This window comes from Mirounga angustirostris, unplaced genomic scaffold, assembly GCF_029215605.1.
Source record: "Mirounga angustirostris isolate CCGP_5_RB_7025 unplaced genomic scaffold, mMirAng1.0.hap1 SCAF_11, whole genome shotgun sequence".
Lineage (NCBI taxonomy): Eukaryota > Metazoa > Chordata > Mammalia > Carnivora > Phocidae > Mirounga > Mirounga angustirostris.
Genome location: NW_026991719.1, coordinates 112,093,650 through 112,108,235, shown reverse-complemented (window position 1 = coordinate 112,108,235; position 14,586 = coordinate 112,093,650). Strand labels below are relative to the sequence as shown.

The 14,586-nt window shown below is 45.1% G+C and overlaps 1 protein-coding gene across 12 annotated transcripts in view; it reads left to right on the top strand.

Annotated features, from left to right (window-relative positions):
• The window catches only part of ARHGEF6 (Rac/Cdc42 guanine nucleotide exchange factor 6), a 99,489-nt gene that overhangs the window by 14,395 nt on the left and 70,508 nt on the right, over window positions 1–14,586 (top strand). Inside the window, exon 1 of one of the 12 annotated variants that reach the window (XM_064574628.1) lies at window positions 4,881–5,060. The exons of 10 other annotated variants lie outside the window; for them this stretch is intronic. In XM_064574628.1, coding sequence (XP_064430698.1) covers window positions 5,043–5,060 — 18 coding nt within the window. In that variant the 5' untranslated portion in view covers window positions 4,881–5,042. Of the gene's footprint in view, window positions 1–4,880; window positions 5,061–14,216; window positions 14,400–14,586 lie in introns of those variants that run through there. One more of the 12 variants, XM_064574630.1, reaches the window with a different exon arrangement.

Below are 14,586 nucleotides of genomic sequence, written 5' to 3'. Positions count from 1 at the left end.
GTAGAAAGAGTACATATCCAGGCACAGCACGGAAGCAGTGAAATCAACAGCACGCCAGGAAAGGAGGCGGGAAAACTCTAAAAAGCAGACCCCCGAATACATAACCATCTGGGGCGCTTTGTTGTGGGGTCAGGCAACTCAGCACGTGCTGTGCAGTCCAGTGGCTCGAATTTGTGACTTTCCCTATCTTGGTCTGGGTGTGAATCCTGGTCAGGGAAACCTGTGTTTTGTTTTTTTTTTAAGATTTTATTTATTTATTTGACAGAGAGAGCGAGAGAGCACACGCAGGGAGAACAGTAGAGGGAGAGGGAGAAGCAGGCTCCCCGCCGAGCAAGGAGCCCCATGCGGGACTCGATCCCAGGACCCTGAGATCATGACCTGAGCCGAAGGCAGACGCTTAACCATCCGAGCCACCCAGGCGCCCCGAAACCTGTGTTCTTGAGGAGTTGCATGCATGAGGAGTGCAGTGCCTAAGAGCCTGGGCTTTGGACTTGAACTGACCTGGGTCGGCCACTTCCGTGGTGGCAGCAGTAGGTAATACTAGGTCTGTGCTACTTTGTTATTGTCAGGCATGCACTACCCCTTCTGGAAACGAGAGAAAGCAGAGAAAGCATGTGGCACAGTGCCTGGCACTCATCAGGCTCAATGAAAGCTAGTTCCTAACTGGAATTTTAATATATCCCAGTAGACTAGTGTTCATGAATGATAACATAGCGTTATCAAAAAAAAAAAAAAAGTTCACCTAAGTCTTTAGTTATGTTAAGCAAACTCTTAAGAAGTGAGTCATGCTTTAGAGAGAGATCTTCTTTTGAAATCCTAACATTGAAAACAACTTGGGGGGCGCCTGGGTGGCTCAGTTGGTGAAGTGTCTGACTCTTGCTCTCAGCTCAGGTCTTGATCTCAGGGTCGTGAGTTCAGGCCCCGCCTTGGGCTCCACGCTGGGTGTGGAGCCTAGTGAAACAAACAAACAAAAAACTTGGATACATGGGGCGCCTGGGTGGCTCAGTCGTTGAGCGTCTGCCTTCGGCTCGGGTCACGATCCCAGGGTCCTGGGATCCAGCCCCTCATCGGGCTCCCTGCTCGGCGGGGAGCCTGCTTCTCCCTCTCCCACTCCCCCTGCTTGTGTTCCCTCTCTCGCTGTGTCTCTCTCTGTCACATAAATAAAATCTTTTAAAACAAACAAACTTGGATACAGGGAGGAACCTTAAAATAGGAAAACAAAATCCAGCCATCTTGTTCCTTGGTTCCATGCTTTATTGGACAGAGACTGCTTGCTTGTGGAAAAAAACATTTTTTTAAAAAGTAAAGTTGAAGGTAAAATGCCCACATATTTTCTAATACTTGACACCCCTCTTCTGAAGGCAAAACCGAGTTGAGTGTTTTCTGGGAACTTTGGATGAATCGTGGTGGCGGCCTTGGCCTCTGTTCTCGTGTTGACCAGCACGCATCAGGCCTTTCAACATTATTAACATCTTTCACTCACTAATTGAAGTGCTTTTCTTTTTTTGTACTTGAAATTCTCAGTGCCTCACATCATAGAAAATAATTTGAATTTAGATTAGAGTGTACTGAAATGTGTTTAAAATTATTTACATGTCCTGTTTAATTTGTTTACATATTTTATTTGGAGGGCTACATAAAGAGTTTAAATTTCAGAGATATCGTGGCTCAGTGATACCCACGGAACAGAGACTGCAACCTTTAATTATAATTTCTGTCAATTTATGTATAATCTTAAGAGTTTTAGGAACCAGTTGTAGAACTTCATGTAAAGGTCTCCAGCTGGTTGTCTTGCTGTTGTTCTGAATGCTTAGGGTGGCCAATTTTTAACTGCTGGAAACAATTTGTATATGGTTTCCTTTATAAGAACTCAGTTCTAAGGAGGACCTGGAGAAGACCGAGCAACCGAATTCTTCAGAGACTATGAATTATTCAGTTGTTAACCACAGTAACTTCTTTAGCTACCATTTTGTGTGCTAATAATAGAAACAGTTTGGATGGATCCCTCTCGGAATTGAAAAATCAGGAATGCTTTTTGCTCTTTTCTAGTCTATGCGTAAACTAGAAGGTGATAAAAGAATATTTTCAGTTTCTCATGTTTACTGCCCGGATGAAGTAGTTTAATTTTTGTGTCTTTCATTTGTTTTATTTTTAACTTCTGTGTCTATTAAAACAAACACATCCATTTTATAATTACAATAGCTTGAAATTTAAAAATACACCCCAGAGCAAGATGCTTGTTGTTTTAGTTAAACAATTCAACAAATGGTTTTCTATTTTTGGTGAGGACCGACAAAAAAAAAAGTCTCCCCTTGCCCCAGGGAAATAAGTAATAAATCTGTCAAATTGGGCATAGTAGAGGGTGAAAAGCAAAATCAGTTGCTTCTATACAAAAAACCACGGTATGTAATACTTAAGAAGGAAACATGGCATTTGTGGATTGGGTTGAATGTATATTGATAATACCAAATGGAATGCATTTTTTTAGAAAATTTGATCAATTGAGTCTCCCTTATCTTGTTTTAAATCCCATTCACTCTAATTTGTTTTTTTTTTTTTAAATATTTTATTTATTTGAGAGTGAGAGCATGAGCAGGGGGGAGGGGCAGAGGGAGAAGCAGACTCCCCACGGAGCAGGGAACCCGATGCGGGGCTCAATCCCAGGACCCCGGGATCATGACCTGAGCCGAAGACAGATGCTTAACGACTGAGCCACCCAGGCGCCCCCTCTAATTTGGTTTTAATGTTGATTCTAATCCAGGCTGTTTCTGGGGGCACCAGAGCACAATATAGCTCTTTACTAGAACCACACAATCTTGGCCAGCTATCCCCTGCTCCGGCCCCATTCTTATCTGGTCATAGGTTATCATCGAGGCAGCCCCCGAGGGTCAGTCGTTGCTGGCACAGCAGAAGGTATGCAGGACGATTGGTGACGACTTTGGGGTTAATACCAAAAGGAAGTGCAAGGTCTGGCCTTTGAACTGCAAATGAAGAAGGGTGAGGACACTTTTGGTCAGTTTTGTGGGGCCTTGGCTTACCAACTTTTTAGAGGGGATATATGTCCACCCAGTCCAGAAGCTGCTTCACCTCTGCATTTCAGTAGTGACATTGCCCCTTCCTCTGCTGTCGTCTGGAAGAAAGACTTAGGATGTCAGACATCTGTCTGATTAGCTCCAGGCTTTGTCGTAGCCTGGCCGACTTGGACCCTACCACGCAGAGGGGTGTATGGGTTCAGAGAGGGCTCATCCGAAAGAGCATAGAGCCACCCATCATTTCTACTTGACTTCTGGCAGAAGATATACCTTCCTAATTAAGTTCTGCTTAAAAGCAAATAGAGTGAAATCCCAGCTTTATACTTTCTTGGGGACTTGAATATTATTACAGAGATCAGACATATCAGCCGAAGGATTGAAATGGGCAATAGGGAAAAGAAAGGATTAAATTAAGGTAAGATGGAAGGCAGCAGTTTGCAAAGCAGTGAGTGACACTGTTATTAAGGGCTTGTCTCACTCTAGACAATAGCAGGCAGGTTTTTCCACCCTTGGAAGCGTGGACATTATTTTAAGAGGCATCATTAAGGTGTCAAGCTCTTCACATCTTTTATGAAGAGCCCAGCCTATGAAGCAGGCCTGAACACTAAGGAACGTTCCATCTTAAAATCTGTCTATTCTTCATGGCTAGGTCTCCAGCAAACTGGGGCTATTTACCAATAATTTGTGAGAAACGTATGCAAACCAAGAGAATGCAGTATTTTAACAACAGAAGAAGTGTAACCGTTTCTTTGGGGGCGTGTATGTTGTGATCGTGTGAATAAACATTTGCGCTGTAGCATGACCACTTTGCGTTCTTTGAAGACATGCTGGTGTTTAGGAATGTGTTATGGAGTGGGGAAAATCTTGATTTGGGATCGCAAAATTCCCTTCCGGGAAAGACCACAGAATGGAAAACAATGGTTTTGGTGAGCTCATGGGTGACTCCTTTATGTGCCAGATTTTACATACTATCCTTTTTATTTCCCACGACCGCAAGATCATGACTTGAGCTGAAACCAAGAGTCGGATGCTTAACCGATTGAGCCACCCAGAGGCCCCCGGATGAATTTTTAAAAATGTATTTTAGATAGCGTGTATATCTAAGAGTCTATATGTAGATTATCAAGAGTTGACTGTCTTTCATAGAAATGACTCTTTAGTGAATGAAAATAAGGATAAAAGCAAGCTTAGTCTCTCGTAATACGGTATTTACTCTGTTTCTTTATGCGAAGCTAGAGTACCTGTTTCATTAAAAAAAAAGAAAAGAAAATTAATGGTATGTGAATTAGGTCCCATAATGTGATATGGAAGACCTTCTCTGCTTTTCCAGTCCTCAGCTCACTTCTTATTTTTTTTAAGATTTTATTTCTTTATTTGTCAGAGAGAGAGAGAGAGAGAGAGAGAGAGGCAGGCAGGCCGAGGGAGATACAGGCTCCTCGCTGAGCAGGGAGCCCGATGTGAGGCTCCATCCCAGGGCCCTGGGACCATGACCTGAGCCGAAGGCAGACGCTTAACCGACTGAGCCACCCAGGCACCCCACACTTCTTATTTCTCATGTTACCCAAACTGTCTTGATTTCATTGGGTTTTCAAGGTGTGACACTTGCACCTTAGAACTCTGTAACTGTGATTCTCCCAAGTGATCCCAGGCAGTACCTTCACTTCCTTTTGGTGAGATAAATGCTTTGTCAACATTCTTCACGACTCTCAATCACAGCCTTCCAAAGAAGAATCTGTTTTACCGAGTGATGGAAAAATAGATGAGCCCTGATTGATCAGGTTCTACTAGAAAAAAAAAATGACCTTTTCTCCGTCTTTCCTTTCAGGGAAGGCATGCCAGAAGGACAGGTGTTTCTGGTGGAAGAAATACCTGTTTAACTTTCAGGTGAAAAGGAAAGCATCATAGTCAGCAAGTACTTGTCTGCCGTCTGTACGGTGGGTGCTTGTGCCTGTGGCCTCGTGGGAAGAGGCAGTATGGGACATCGTGGAGTTTAACAGTGTTGATGGCGGCATGTGGCGAGGTATCCAGGTTAGTGGGTCCAGAGTCTAGACCGTAACACAGAGTTCAGAAGAAGAAGCCTATTGTGTACTGAGGTGTAGTGCCTGGGGCAGACCCCGTGGAGTGGGAGTGATGCCGTCTGGGCCCCAAAGGACAGCTGGGGTTCAAATGGTTGAGGGGACTTTTTCATAAGGAGAAGTGTGCACATCGGAGAGAGGCACAGTGAAGAAAGTGAAGGATTCTGGGGCATACAAGTTGACGATGGTGAGAAATGATGGGCTTGAGAAGAAATCTGAATGCCAGCCTGAAGACTGGGGATTGGATTCTGTAGGCACTTAAAGGCTGGGTTCCATTAGGCTGAGAGACATGGATATTCATGGAAAGCACCATTCCTGACGTGTCTGATGGGTGAACTCCCAAACACCCACCTCACCATGTTTGGATTATGTATCCTAGGTGTAAATCTTGTTTGAGATCAGATGGAGGAACAGTAATTAATTGATTGATGTCTGTTAGGCATTGATGGGCATCTCTGAAAATGACATACTTTTGAAAATCAGGTGGCTCACACATAGACTGTTGGCAAGGAGTGCCAAAAGTCTTTGCCAAATATACTGTTGAGGGTGATCTCTAAATAAAGGAAATGGTTGTAACTTTGGCACAACATCCGTCCTACCCAGATTAGCTGGTGTAAGCTGGGGCATGTGGATTGTAGGCTTTCGATTTGCCTCTCACCCCTTCTTGCTTCTCGTGAGTTCCTTTGGCATATTTTGCCACGTCCCACTGTGCTCTGGTTGTGACTCAGAGCCTGTTTTGGAGTAAGGGATGAACAGGTGAGCTTGGCTGCTAGTGTTTGTCCTTTAAGCGATTTACCATGAAACAGTTCAAAAAATATAGCCAACTCCAGCAACGCAAAACAGTTCAAAAAATATAGCCAACTCCAGTTTTTCCCCACTTCCTTTCTCTGTGATGCGTAGGTCATGGCGCTTTGTGAAGAGAATGAAAGGCCCCTGACCTACCCAGGACAGGCCAGCAATTGCAGCCTTGGCCCGAACTGGGCATATAACTCAATGAAACCCACAACCTTGGAGTCTGAAGCACCTTTGGTCATCTCCCAGTTGAGCGGCTTAATTTTGCCGACGAGTACAAGCGTATTGTTACGTTAGCTAATAGGCGTTTCCTGGAAAGTCACGTGGAACTTGTTTCTTCCTTAATCCTGTTCTTTTGAACTTTATTGTAATTTTGGCAATGCTTTTTCTTCAATTGTGATTAATCATCTGTTGGCAAGAGCTTCTAAACTTTCCTCAATTCATCAAGTATTTATTAAGCGCCTGCTATGTGACAGACACTCTTCTAAACACTGAGGATCCAGAAGTGAAAAAGTTTTTATTTTTTTTATTTTTTATTTATTTATTTTTTTAAAAGATTTTATTTATTTATTTGAGAGAGAGAATGAGAGACAGAGAGCACGAGAGGAAAGAGGGTCAGAGGGAGAAGCAGACCCCCTGCTGAACAGGGAGCCCGATGCGGGACTCGATCCCAGGACTCCGGGATCATGACCTGAGCCGAAGGCAGTCGCTTAACCAACTGAGCCACCCAGGCGCCCCCCCCCTTTTTTTTTTTTAAAAGATTTTATTTATTTATTCAGAAGTGAAAAAGTTTTTAAAGAACTGGCTTCATGAGGCCTGATTTGTGTTTACGTTTCTCTGCCAGTACATCCTGTTGATCAGCCAGTGAATAATTATTTATCGAGGCTCTCACATACGTTGAACCCCCGGCTGGGTCTGTGGGGGCCAGTTTGGGCTTCCAAGAGCCCGCCTTCTCATTGGAAATCCAGAGCCAATCCTAACACCCACAGAATAAATAGAGAACATTACAGTGGTAGGTGGTTGAAGGCTCGAGTGTGTGCAGCATCTCTACAGACTGGGAGGCTGGGGCACTTCCCAAGACAGAAGCCTTAGGGTAAGGCGATGCAGAACTTTCTGGAAGGCAGCAGATTAAACCGGCTAGAGGAGCTGCCGTGGAGAGCAGCCTGCAGTGCTTCCTCTTTTCATGGCCCTCCTCCCTCCCTGATCTTTGTGTGGCGTTCATTTAACACCAATCTCTCCCGTGCATGGACTCTATAGCAAAGCCCTTGGTTCTGCTAGGCTCCCGGGCTCCAGCCCTAGCAGACTCCTGGGAAAGCAGGAGCCCTGTCTTCCCATGGGAATCTCCTCCTTAACTGGCTGGCCCCGTTAAATAGGCGGGACTTGTCAACTGTTACCATTTCTGAGGCTCTTCTCATCGTCTTCCTGTGTATCACTTGATTCTCGAATCACGGGCAGTTCCAAACTAAAGAGTGCTTGGAGTGTCCAGGGTAATTGTTCATCCTTTATTTGAAAGGACAAGGAGAAAGTATAACAGAGGTGGACATTAATTTGGGACCACACGACCAGGCATTCTTCAATGTAAAACGGAGTCTTTTCCAAAAGTTGATTTGTAAGGTACTGTTAGGAACACAGAAAACATTTTCCCCCTAGAAATCAGGTTCTACGTGCTGATTAAGTTTTCCGGCTGGCCCACAATGGCCTGTTTAATAAGTGTGGCTGAGCTGTAGAATTCACACACTAAGTGGCAGATGTGGCCCTATGTCCCTGGGAAAATGGGTTCCGCATTCCAATTTGGAACGCTAGGAAATAAGTCCCCTTCCCTGAAGGGGTGGGGGTGAGGAGCTTGGGGAGGACACCCCCTGGTCTGGCACCCAGATGTTCTGGCAGCTGAGGAATTACCCGTCCACCCCACCCCTCAAAACGGGCAGCCAGTGCAGCTCCCTCAAAGGTTCTAGTGACAGGAGTGCGGGGGGAGGTGGGGGGCAGGCCGCAATGGCGTCTGGCTGAGCAGCGCCTGGTCCTAGGCGCCCTGCTTCCTGTCCTGGGCTTGGCAAGCCCTATTAACAAGAGAGATTTCATCTTTTTCTTCCCTTCATGGTGAAATTATCCAAAGCCGGTTATTCTGTCTTTTTCTCTTTTTAATCCTGTGGCCGTCCTGGCCAAGATACCTCTGTCATTCCTTGTTCATTCCGCTCTTTCCCGAACACTTAATACTCAATTGAAGAGGGGCGCCTGGGTGGCTCAGTCAGTTAGGCATCTGCCTTCCGCTCAGGTGGTGATCCCAGGGTCCTGGCTCTCCACGCTTGTGCTCTCTTGTGCGCACGTGCGCTCCCTCTCTCTCAAATAAATAAATAAAATCTTTAAAAAAAGTACTCAATTGAAGAGAACTCCCTGTTGTGGAGAAAGTGTTTTTTCCCCTAAAGGAGTGCTAACAAGGAAGAATGGAGGCCATAAGGTGTTGGTGATTCTGAAGTGGCCATCAGGAAGAGGATCTGGTGATGTTGTGATGAGGTGTGAGCGATGAGGGGTTCCACTCAGATCTTCGCTCCGGTCATAGGAGCTCTACGGAGCTGAACTTGCTGGCTCTGGATTCTATAAGGTCCAGGCAATCCAGAAGCACACATTACTTACGTAAAATGACACTATATAAATCCAGAGACAAAAGAACGTAGACTGGTTAAAGCTGTCCACAATCACAGGCCAAGTGCCACTAGGCGGTGGCAGCAAGGTAGAGCCAGAATTTATAAATAGGCCATTAATTAATTAATTAATTAATTTTAATTTTTTTAGAGTGGGAAGATGGGGGAGGGGCCAAAGAGTGAGAGAAAGAGACTCTCACGCCCAGCGCAGAGAGCCCAACGAGGGGCTCCATCTCACAACCCTGAGATCATGCCCTGAGCCAAAATCAAGAGTCGGACGCTCAACCGACTGAGCCACCCAGGCGCCCCAGTAGGTCATCTTTAAAATGACATTTTGAAGAAGTGCATTTATAAACAGGTAGTAATTACATTATCTTGTGATATTCCCGACCCCCTTTGCTTTGATTATATACTATCCAACAAGTTTCTAATTCTGGTTTGGCTTACCATGCAGATTTCTCTCTTGGGAGAGAATGATATGCTGGCCATAAAATGGGACTATCCAATCTTCTTAATGGTCTATTTCTTTGAGCAGAAATTAGCGAATTGGCCACTTGGTTGATGCAGTGGCCTTTTGTGAACGTGGTTAGGGTTGGAATCAAGGTCTCCTGACCCTCACGCCGGAGCTCTTTGCCGACACTGATGTTGTTGCCACTCTGAATGGCTGAAATGGAGAGAAGGAAGGAAACAAGAGAGGAGTGGAGAGCAGGATTTGCTCTCTTTAAGTTTGCTCCCTGTCAAGGAAGTTATTATTGAAAACCAGGCACAATGCAAAAGCCATCCACCGTATTCTAGGAAGGGGAGTACCAGTGGCTCATTGAGTGCCATTTCTGAGCTAAGAGCATTATTTGTTGCTGACGTTGTGACTGCTTTCAGGGGGAGCTATGTGGCAGCATCCCTGTTGTGCTCACAAAGCCAGGAGCAGTGCCACCCAGCGAAATATGACTAAGCAGCTCCGATTTGCTTGCTCTGGTGCATTTTGTAATGACATTTCCTCCAAAGTTCAGGGGTTAACAGAGGCAGCATGCTCAGCTGTGAGAATTGGAGAATGCGATTCAAGATGGGCTAAGTTAATTTGAGATTTTATTCAGCAGGAACAAGGGAGACATGGAATGTTCTTAAAATATTTGGAATCTTTTTTTTTTTTTAAAGGGCCCGAAACAGAAGCTATGTCCATGTGGTTCCACTGAATCCCTTGCTTTTCCGCTGATGAGATTTTAACAGTTGAGTGACGGAGCCTTTTGTGATCACCCCAAACCCTCAATTAACTTTAATTGGAAGTCGATTGAATGGTACCAAAGCCCCATGACTTTAGAGATGGTCCCCTGTTCCGAACGAGTATGCGGTGTGGCTTCTCTGAACAAGGATGTGGCCAGGGCTGTCACTGGTTATCTCAGATGGTTAGAGCAAGGTGCCAGGGGATGGTTTAGCGTGGCCCTGTAACCACGGGCTGGACCCCCGCCCAGCCGACACCTCACAAACATGGACGGCGGCTTGCAAGGTGGAACCAGATGAACAGATAGAATAGGGGTAACTCGGTGCAGCCCTCCCCCACTTCCCGCAAGCAGGAGCAGGTGCCTTCCGGGTCTGGTCGGGCCTTGAAATGAGAAGGCCAGCGCCGGAATCAGGCACGGCCCCTTGGAGACAGGCTTGTCATACGATTAGTGGAATTAGTCATCTTAGAGGTTGTAACAGACTTGCTGCAGATGGTATAGACGCGGATCATAGCGACAGCAGCAAGGGACTGCTTTTTGTGCATAAAGGCGCAGATCTCTTTTTCTTCTTTCGAATGCCTCATGACAGTGGAAAGTATGCAGACAGGGCTAAACTGCCCCTCAGAGCACTTTCTTGGATCTCTTGCCTTGTGAGTTAACCACTCGGAGTGCAGTTTGCTCATCTGTAGAATGGGGGAAATAGTTGTACCTACATGACAGGCTTGCTGGGAGAATCACGTGCAATGAATGGAGATGTGTATATATATATATTATCTGCAATCACGGTGTCAGCGCATAGCAGGGGCTCAGGAAATCAGGACCCTGTCCCTGTAAGATTAGTGAGGGAATGGAGCAGGGGGGGGGTTGGAGATTTTCCTCTCATGTGCTTCCTTGTGTTGGTCAGTTTAGGGAGAATGTCATAAAATAGCCTACATATTGAAACTGAAAACTACTCCAAAAGGGTCTATATGTAAAGCCATGAAAATATAAACTTATACTGCCAGATCCCTAACCGTTCCGAATTAACACCTGGTGTTTAGTGGATGGAAAAGAAGTTTTGCTGTCATTGTGGATATCCAAAATGTTAAAATGTGCAGAAACATTTAAAGATTAAATGTCTTGTGGGGGGCCTGGGTAGTGGGATCGGTTAAGCATCCGACTCTTGGTTTCAGCTCGGGTCCTGATCTCAGGGTTGTGAGATCGAGCCCCTCGTTGGGCTCTGCACTCAGCAAGGAGTCTACTGGAGATTCTCTCTCCCTCTTCCTTTGCCCCTCCCCCCATGCACACACTTTCTCTCTCGCTCTCAAATAAATACATAAAATGTTTTTTAAAATTTTATTTTTTTAAAGATTTTATTTGTGGGGGGGGAGAGAAAGAGAGAGAGAGAGAGAGAGCATGAGCAGGGGGAGGCGTAGAGGGAGAAGCAGACTCCCCACTGAATGGGGAGCCTGATGCGGGGCTCGATCCCAGGCCCCTGGGATCATGACCTGAGCCAAAGGCAGACACTTAACCAACTGAGCCACCCAGGTGCCCCAAATAAAATCTTTAAACAAAACAAAATGTCTTGTCTGAGTTCAGCTGCTAATGTAGAATTGGACCTTAGGTAGCCTTATGTAAATTGACCAGAAGCCTCACTGATGACATCAATAGTCAATTAACATGTATTTTGCATGTTATATGTATTATATACGGCATTCTTACAATAAAGTAAGCTAGAGAAAAGAATATGTTATTAAGAACTCAGGAGGAAGAGAAAAATACATGTACGGTACTATACTGTATTTATTGAAAAAAATCCATGTGTCAGTGGACCTGCACAGTTCAAACCCGTATTGTTCAAGGGTCAACAGTACTTAAACAAACAAACAAACAAACAAAACCATCTTTCGTGAAATTTCATCTCTGTCCCTCCTGTCGCTTACCCAGAGTAGAGTAAATGTTTGTTGTTGCTGTTATCCTTGAACCTTGCCTCATCCCATTGCAGGAGTGACCTTGAAAGCATCTAGCAATAGTCTGAGAAGCAATCCTTTCTTTCTTGTCTGCATCACGGTTGTTTGTGGTCAATGGAGGGAGGGAATCCTGCTGTTCATCTGACCTTGGCACATCCAACTGGAAACGAACCAGCTAATTTCTGGACCCAAGTGGTAGAGAGAAAGTTCCGCTCATCTGGGACTCAGCTTCATGCCATACTAAACAGGCTAGTGAGGCTTGCACAGCGTAGCAGAAGATGAGTATCATCACGGCTTCATGTTGGAAAAGCACAGGCAACGTAAATATGCAAATCTGCATTTCCTTTCACAAGCCCCAGTGCTTTGCAGATAGAAAAGGGGAATTGCTTCTCCATTTTGTATGTATAAATGGTCGGGATTAGTCCGAGGCAAGTGGCCTGTCCCGCAGCCTACTTCTCCTTGTTCTCCCCATACCCCCTCCACGTTGGACAATTCTGCTTTTTCCCAGCTGGGCACCAGTGCCTTTAGGTTTTTCACACCATCATCTCTAAACTTGGTCTCATGCCTCTCATTTCCATGAAGGTCTAAAAGACTATTAACAGCTGAACGTGTTGTGCTCCCTCCACATGTTTCCGTTTTAGCAGGGGACCGGTCTCCGTGCATGGAGGCAGAGTCCAGAGTGGAATGTTTACTAGCATGCAGTTTGGGGTTTGGAAGGGTGTGGTGCTGTGGACAGTGTTCCTGGTTATATTTAATCTTTCCACCGCTCTGAAATCCTAACTCTTAGGCTTTGCTTCCTCTACTCCTCCCTAGAGGCCTCTTCCAGCTCCTTCCTGTGTAGCTCCTAGTGCTACAGAATAGGCTTGCAGTGAGAAAAACAGTGTCCGTGGGTAAACTCTAGTGTATCGGGCTTTTCTAAAAAGGAAACTCTGTATAGTCCAGGCAGCTCCCCTCAAGCATTTGCAGTGACTCTTGCTGATGATGCACGTTTCATTTTCTGATCAGATTATTTGTCTTAATTTCAGCCAAGTGCCCATATAAGTGAATAACGCTAGTGTTGCCACATCTGGGCAGTCAGTTAACCTGGATAAGGAGCAACAGAAAAAGAAAGGGAGAGGTTTTTTATCACCGTTTTTGCTCTCCTGCCTCATTCTGCTAACATTTCCTTCTGCTTCGTATTTCAGGCTCTCCCCATCTCCACCACACCTACCCAACACACACACATCCACACGCACACACATATTCACGCTCCCGTTAGGAATTATGGGCTAAAAACGACTGAATTTTTTGCTTTGTTACCATTTTGGCATACATGTCGTTAACACTTTCCCACTGATGTGCTCTAAGGGAGGTTCAGTGAATCTGGAATCCTCTGGGATACTAGGTTCTCTCTCCAGGGTCTGTTGTATCTTGTTCACCCAGACTTTGGCAAACTAAAGCAGAATGCCTACGCATTTATTCTTGGACAACTTTGAATTTTATATTGCAGCATTCAGAAACATATTTGGACTGTAGTGTCGTTTGGCTTTTTAGTAATATTGGGATTACCCCTTCACTAAAAGGAGATTAGTGTGTCATTTTTATTTTTATTTTTTCAAAGATTGGTTTATTTATTTTAGAGAGAGAGCACGAGTGTGTGCATGTGACTGGGGGGAGGGGCAGAGGGAGAGAGAGAGAGAGAATCCTGAAGCAGACTCCCCGCTGAGCGCAGAGCCTGAGGCAGGGCTCAGTCCTGATCCCGAGATCATGACCTGAGCCAAAATCAAGAGGCGGCAGCTTAACTGACTGAGCCACCCAGGCGCCCCAAGTGTGTCATTTTTAGGTGTGACTGGGTTCTTCAGTCATATTGTTTGAATGCAAAACATTCATTGATTAAACGAATAGTACAGTCATTGAATCCCAGAATAGGCAGACTTCTATAGGCTCACATTTGCATATATTATCTATATTGATCTATATATCTATATTGTATCTGTCTATATATCTATATTATCTATATTGATGCCCCCTCCCAATTTGAAAAAAAAAATGGCTACTGTATATTTTCATTCTAGAGACAGAGTTTAGGTCTTGAAGAATATGTACACAAAGAAGAGAAAATTTTGCCTTGACGTGGCTCCCAGAAAACACGCAGATTAGGAATGACACGGCTGGCTCTATCTAATGGGAAAGCCCATTACCAGTCTTGTCCCCCATGAAAAGGTACATTTTATTCCTATCACTGCATCTGGGAAGAGAAGATTCAAACTTCTAGACCTCCTGGGAAGAAATGTTTTTAGAAGGTGCATTTCCATCCAGAACATGGGTTTCTTATAGATAAGTGTATCTACGTTGTTGGCTGGCAAACTCATAGATTGTGCCTATGTTTGAGAATACTTCTAGTTTCAAATACACATATAGGAGACTAGAAGAATTGTCCATACGTTTTCATACGTGGAATACATTTGTAAATCAACAATTAATTTGTATTTAAAACAACAGCTGACTGGTGTCTTCCCTAGGGACAGTGGCATATCAGAATGAAGGCAAAGTGAAATGTATTTGTTTCATGATTTGTTGCTGATGGTTGAGCAGTGTTCGCGAGGCCAGAGGTCCTATCTGGAAAAGTCACCTGAGGCCAGGAAGAGCCGGCACAGGTTCAAATCCATGAAGACGAGCTGAGAGGGGCAAGGTCAAGCAGCAGAAACCAGGAACCGAGGTTGGGAGCCAAAGGCAGGCCTTGGAAAAGTTTGGGCGGCATGGAGTTAGGATTCCAGGCCGCTGGGACCCAGTGGGTGGCAGCAGGGAGGACAGGGAGCAGAGGACAAGGCAGTGTGGACGGTGGCCCTACTGAAGCCGGTGACTGAACTGCGCACTTGGAAACATCTCAGAAAGGCTCCAGCACC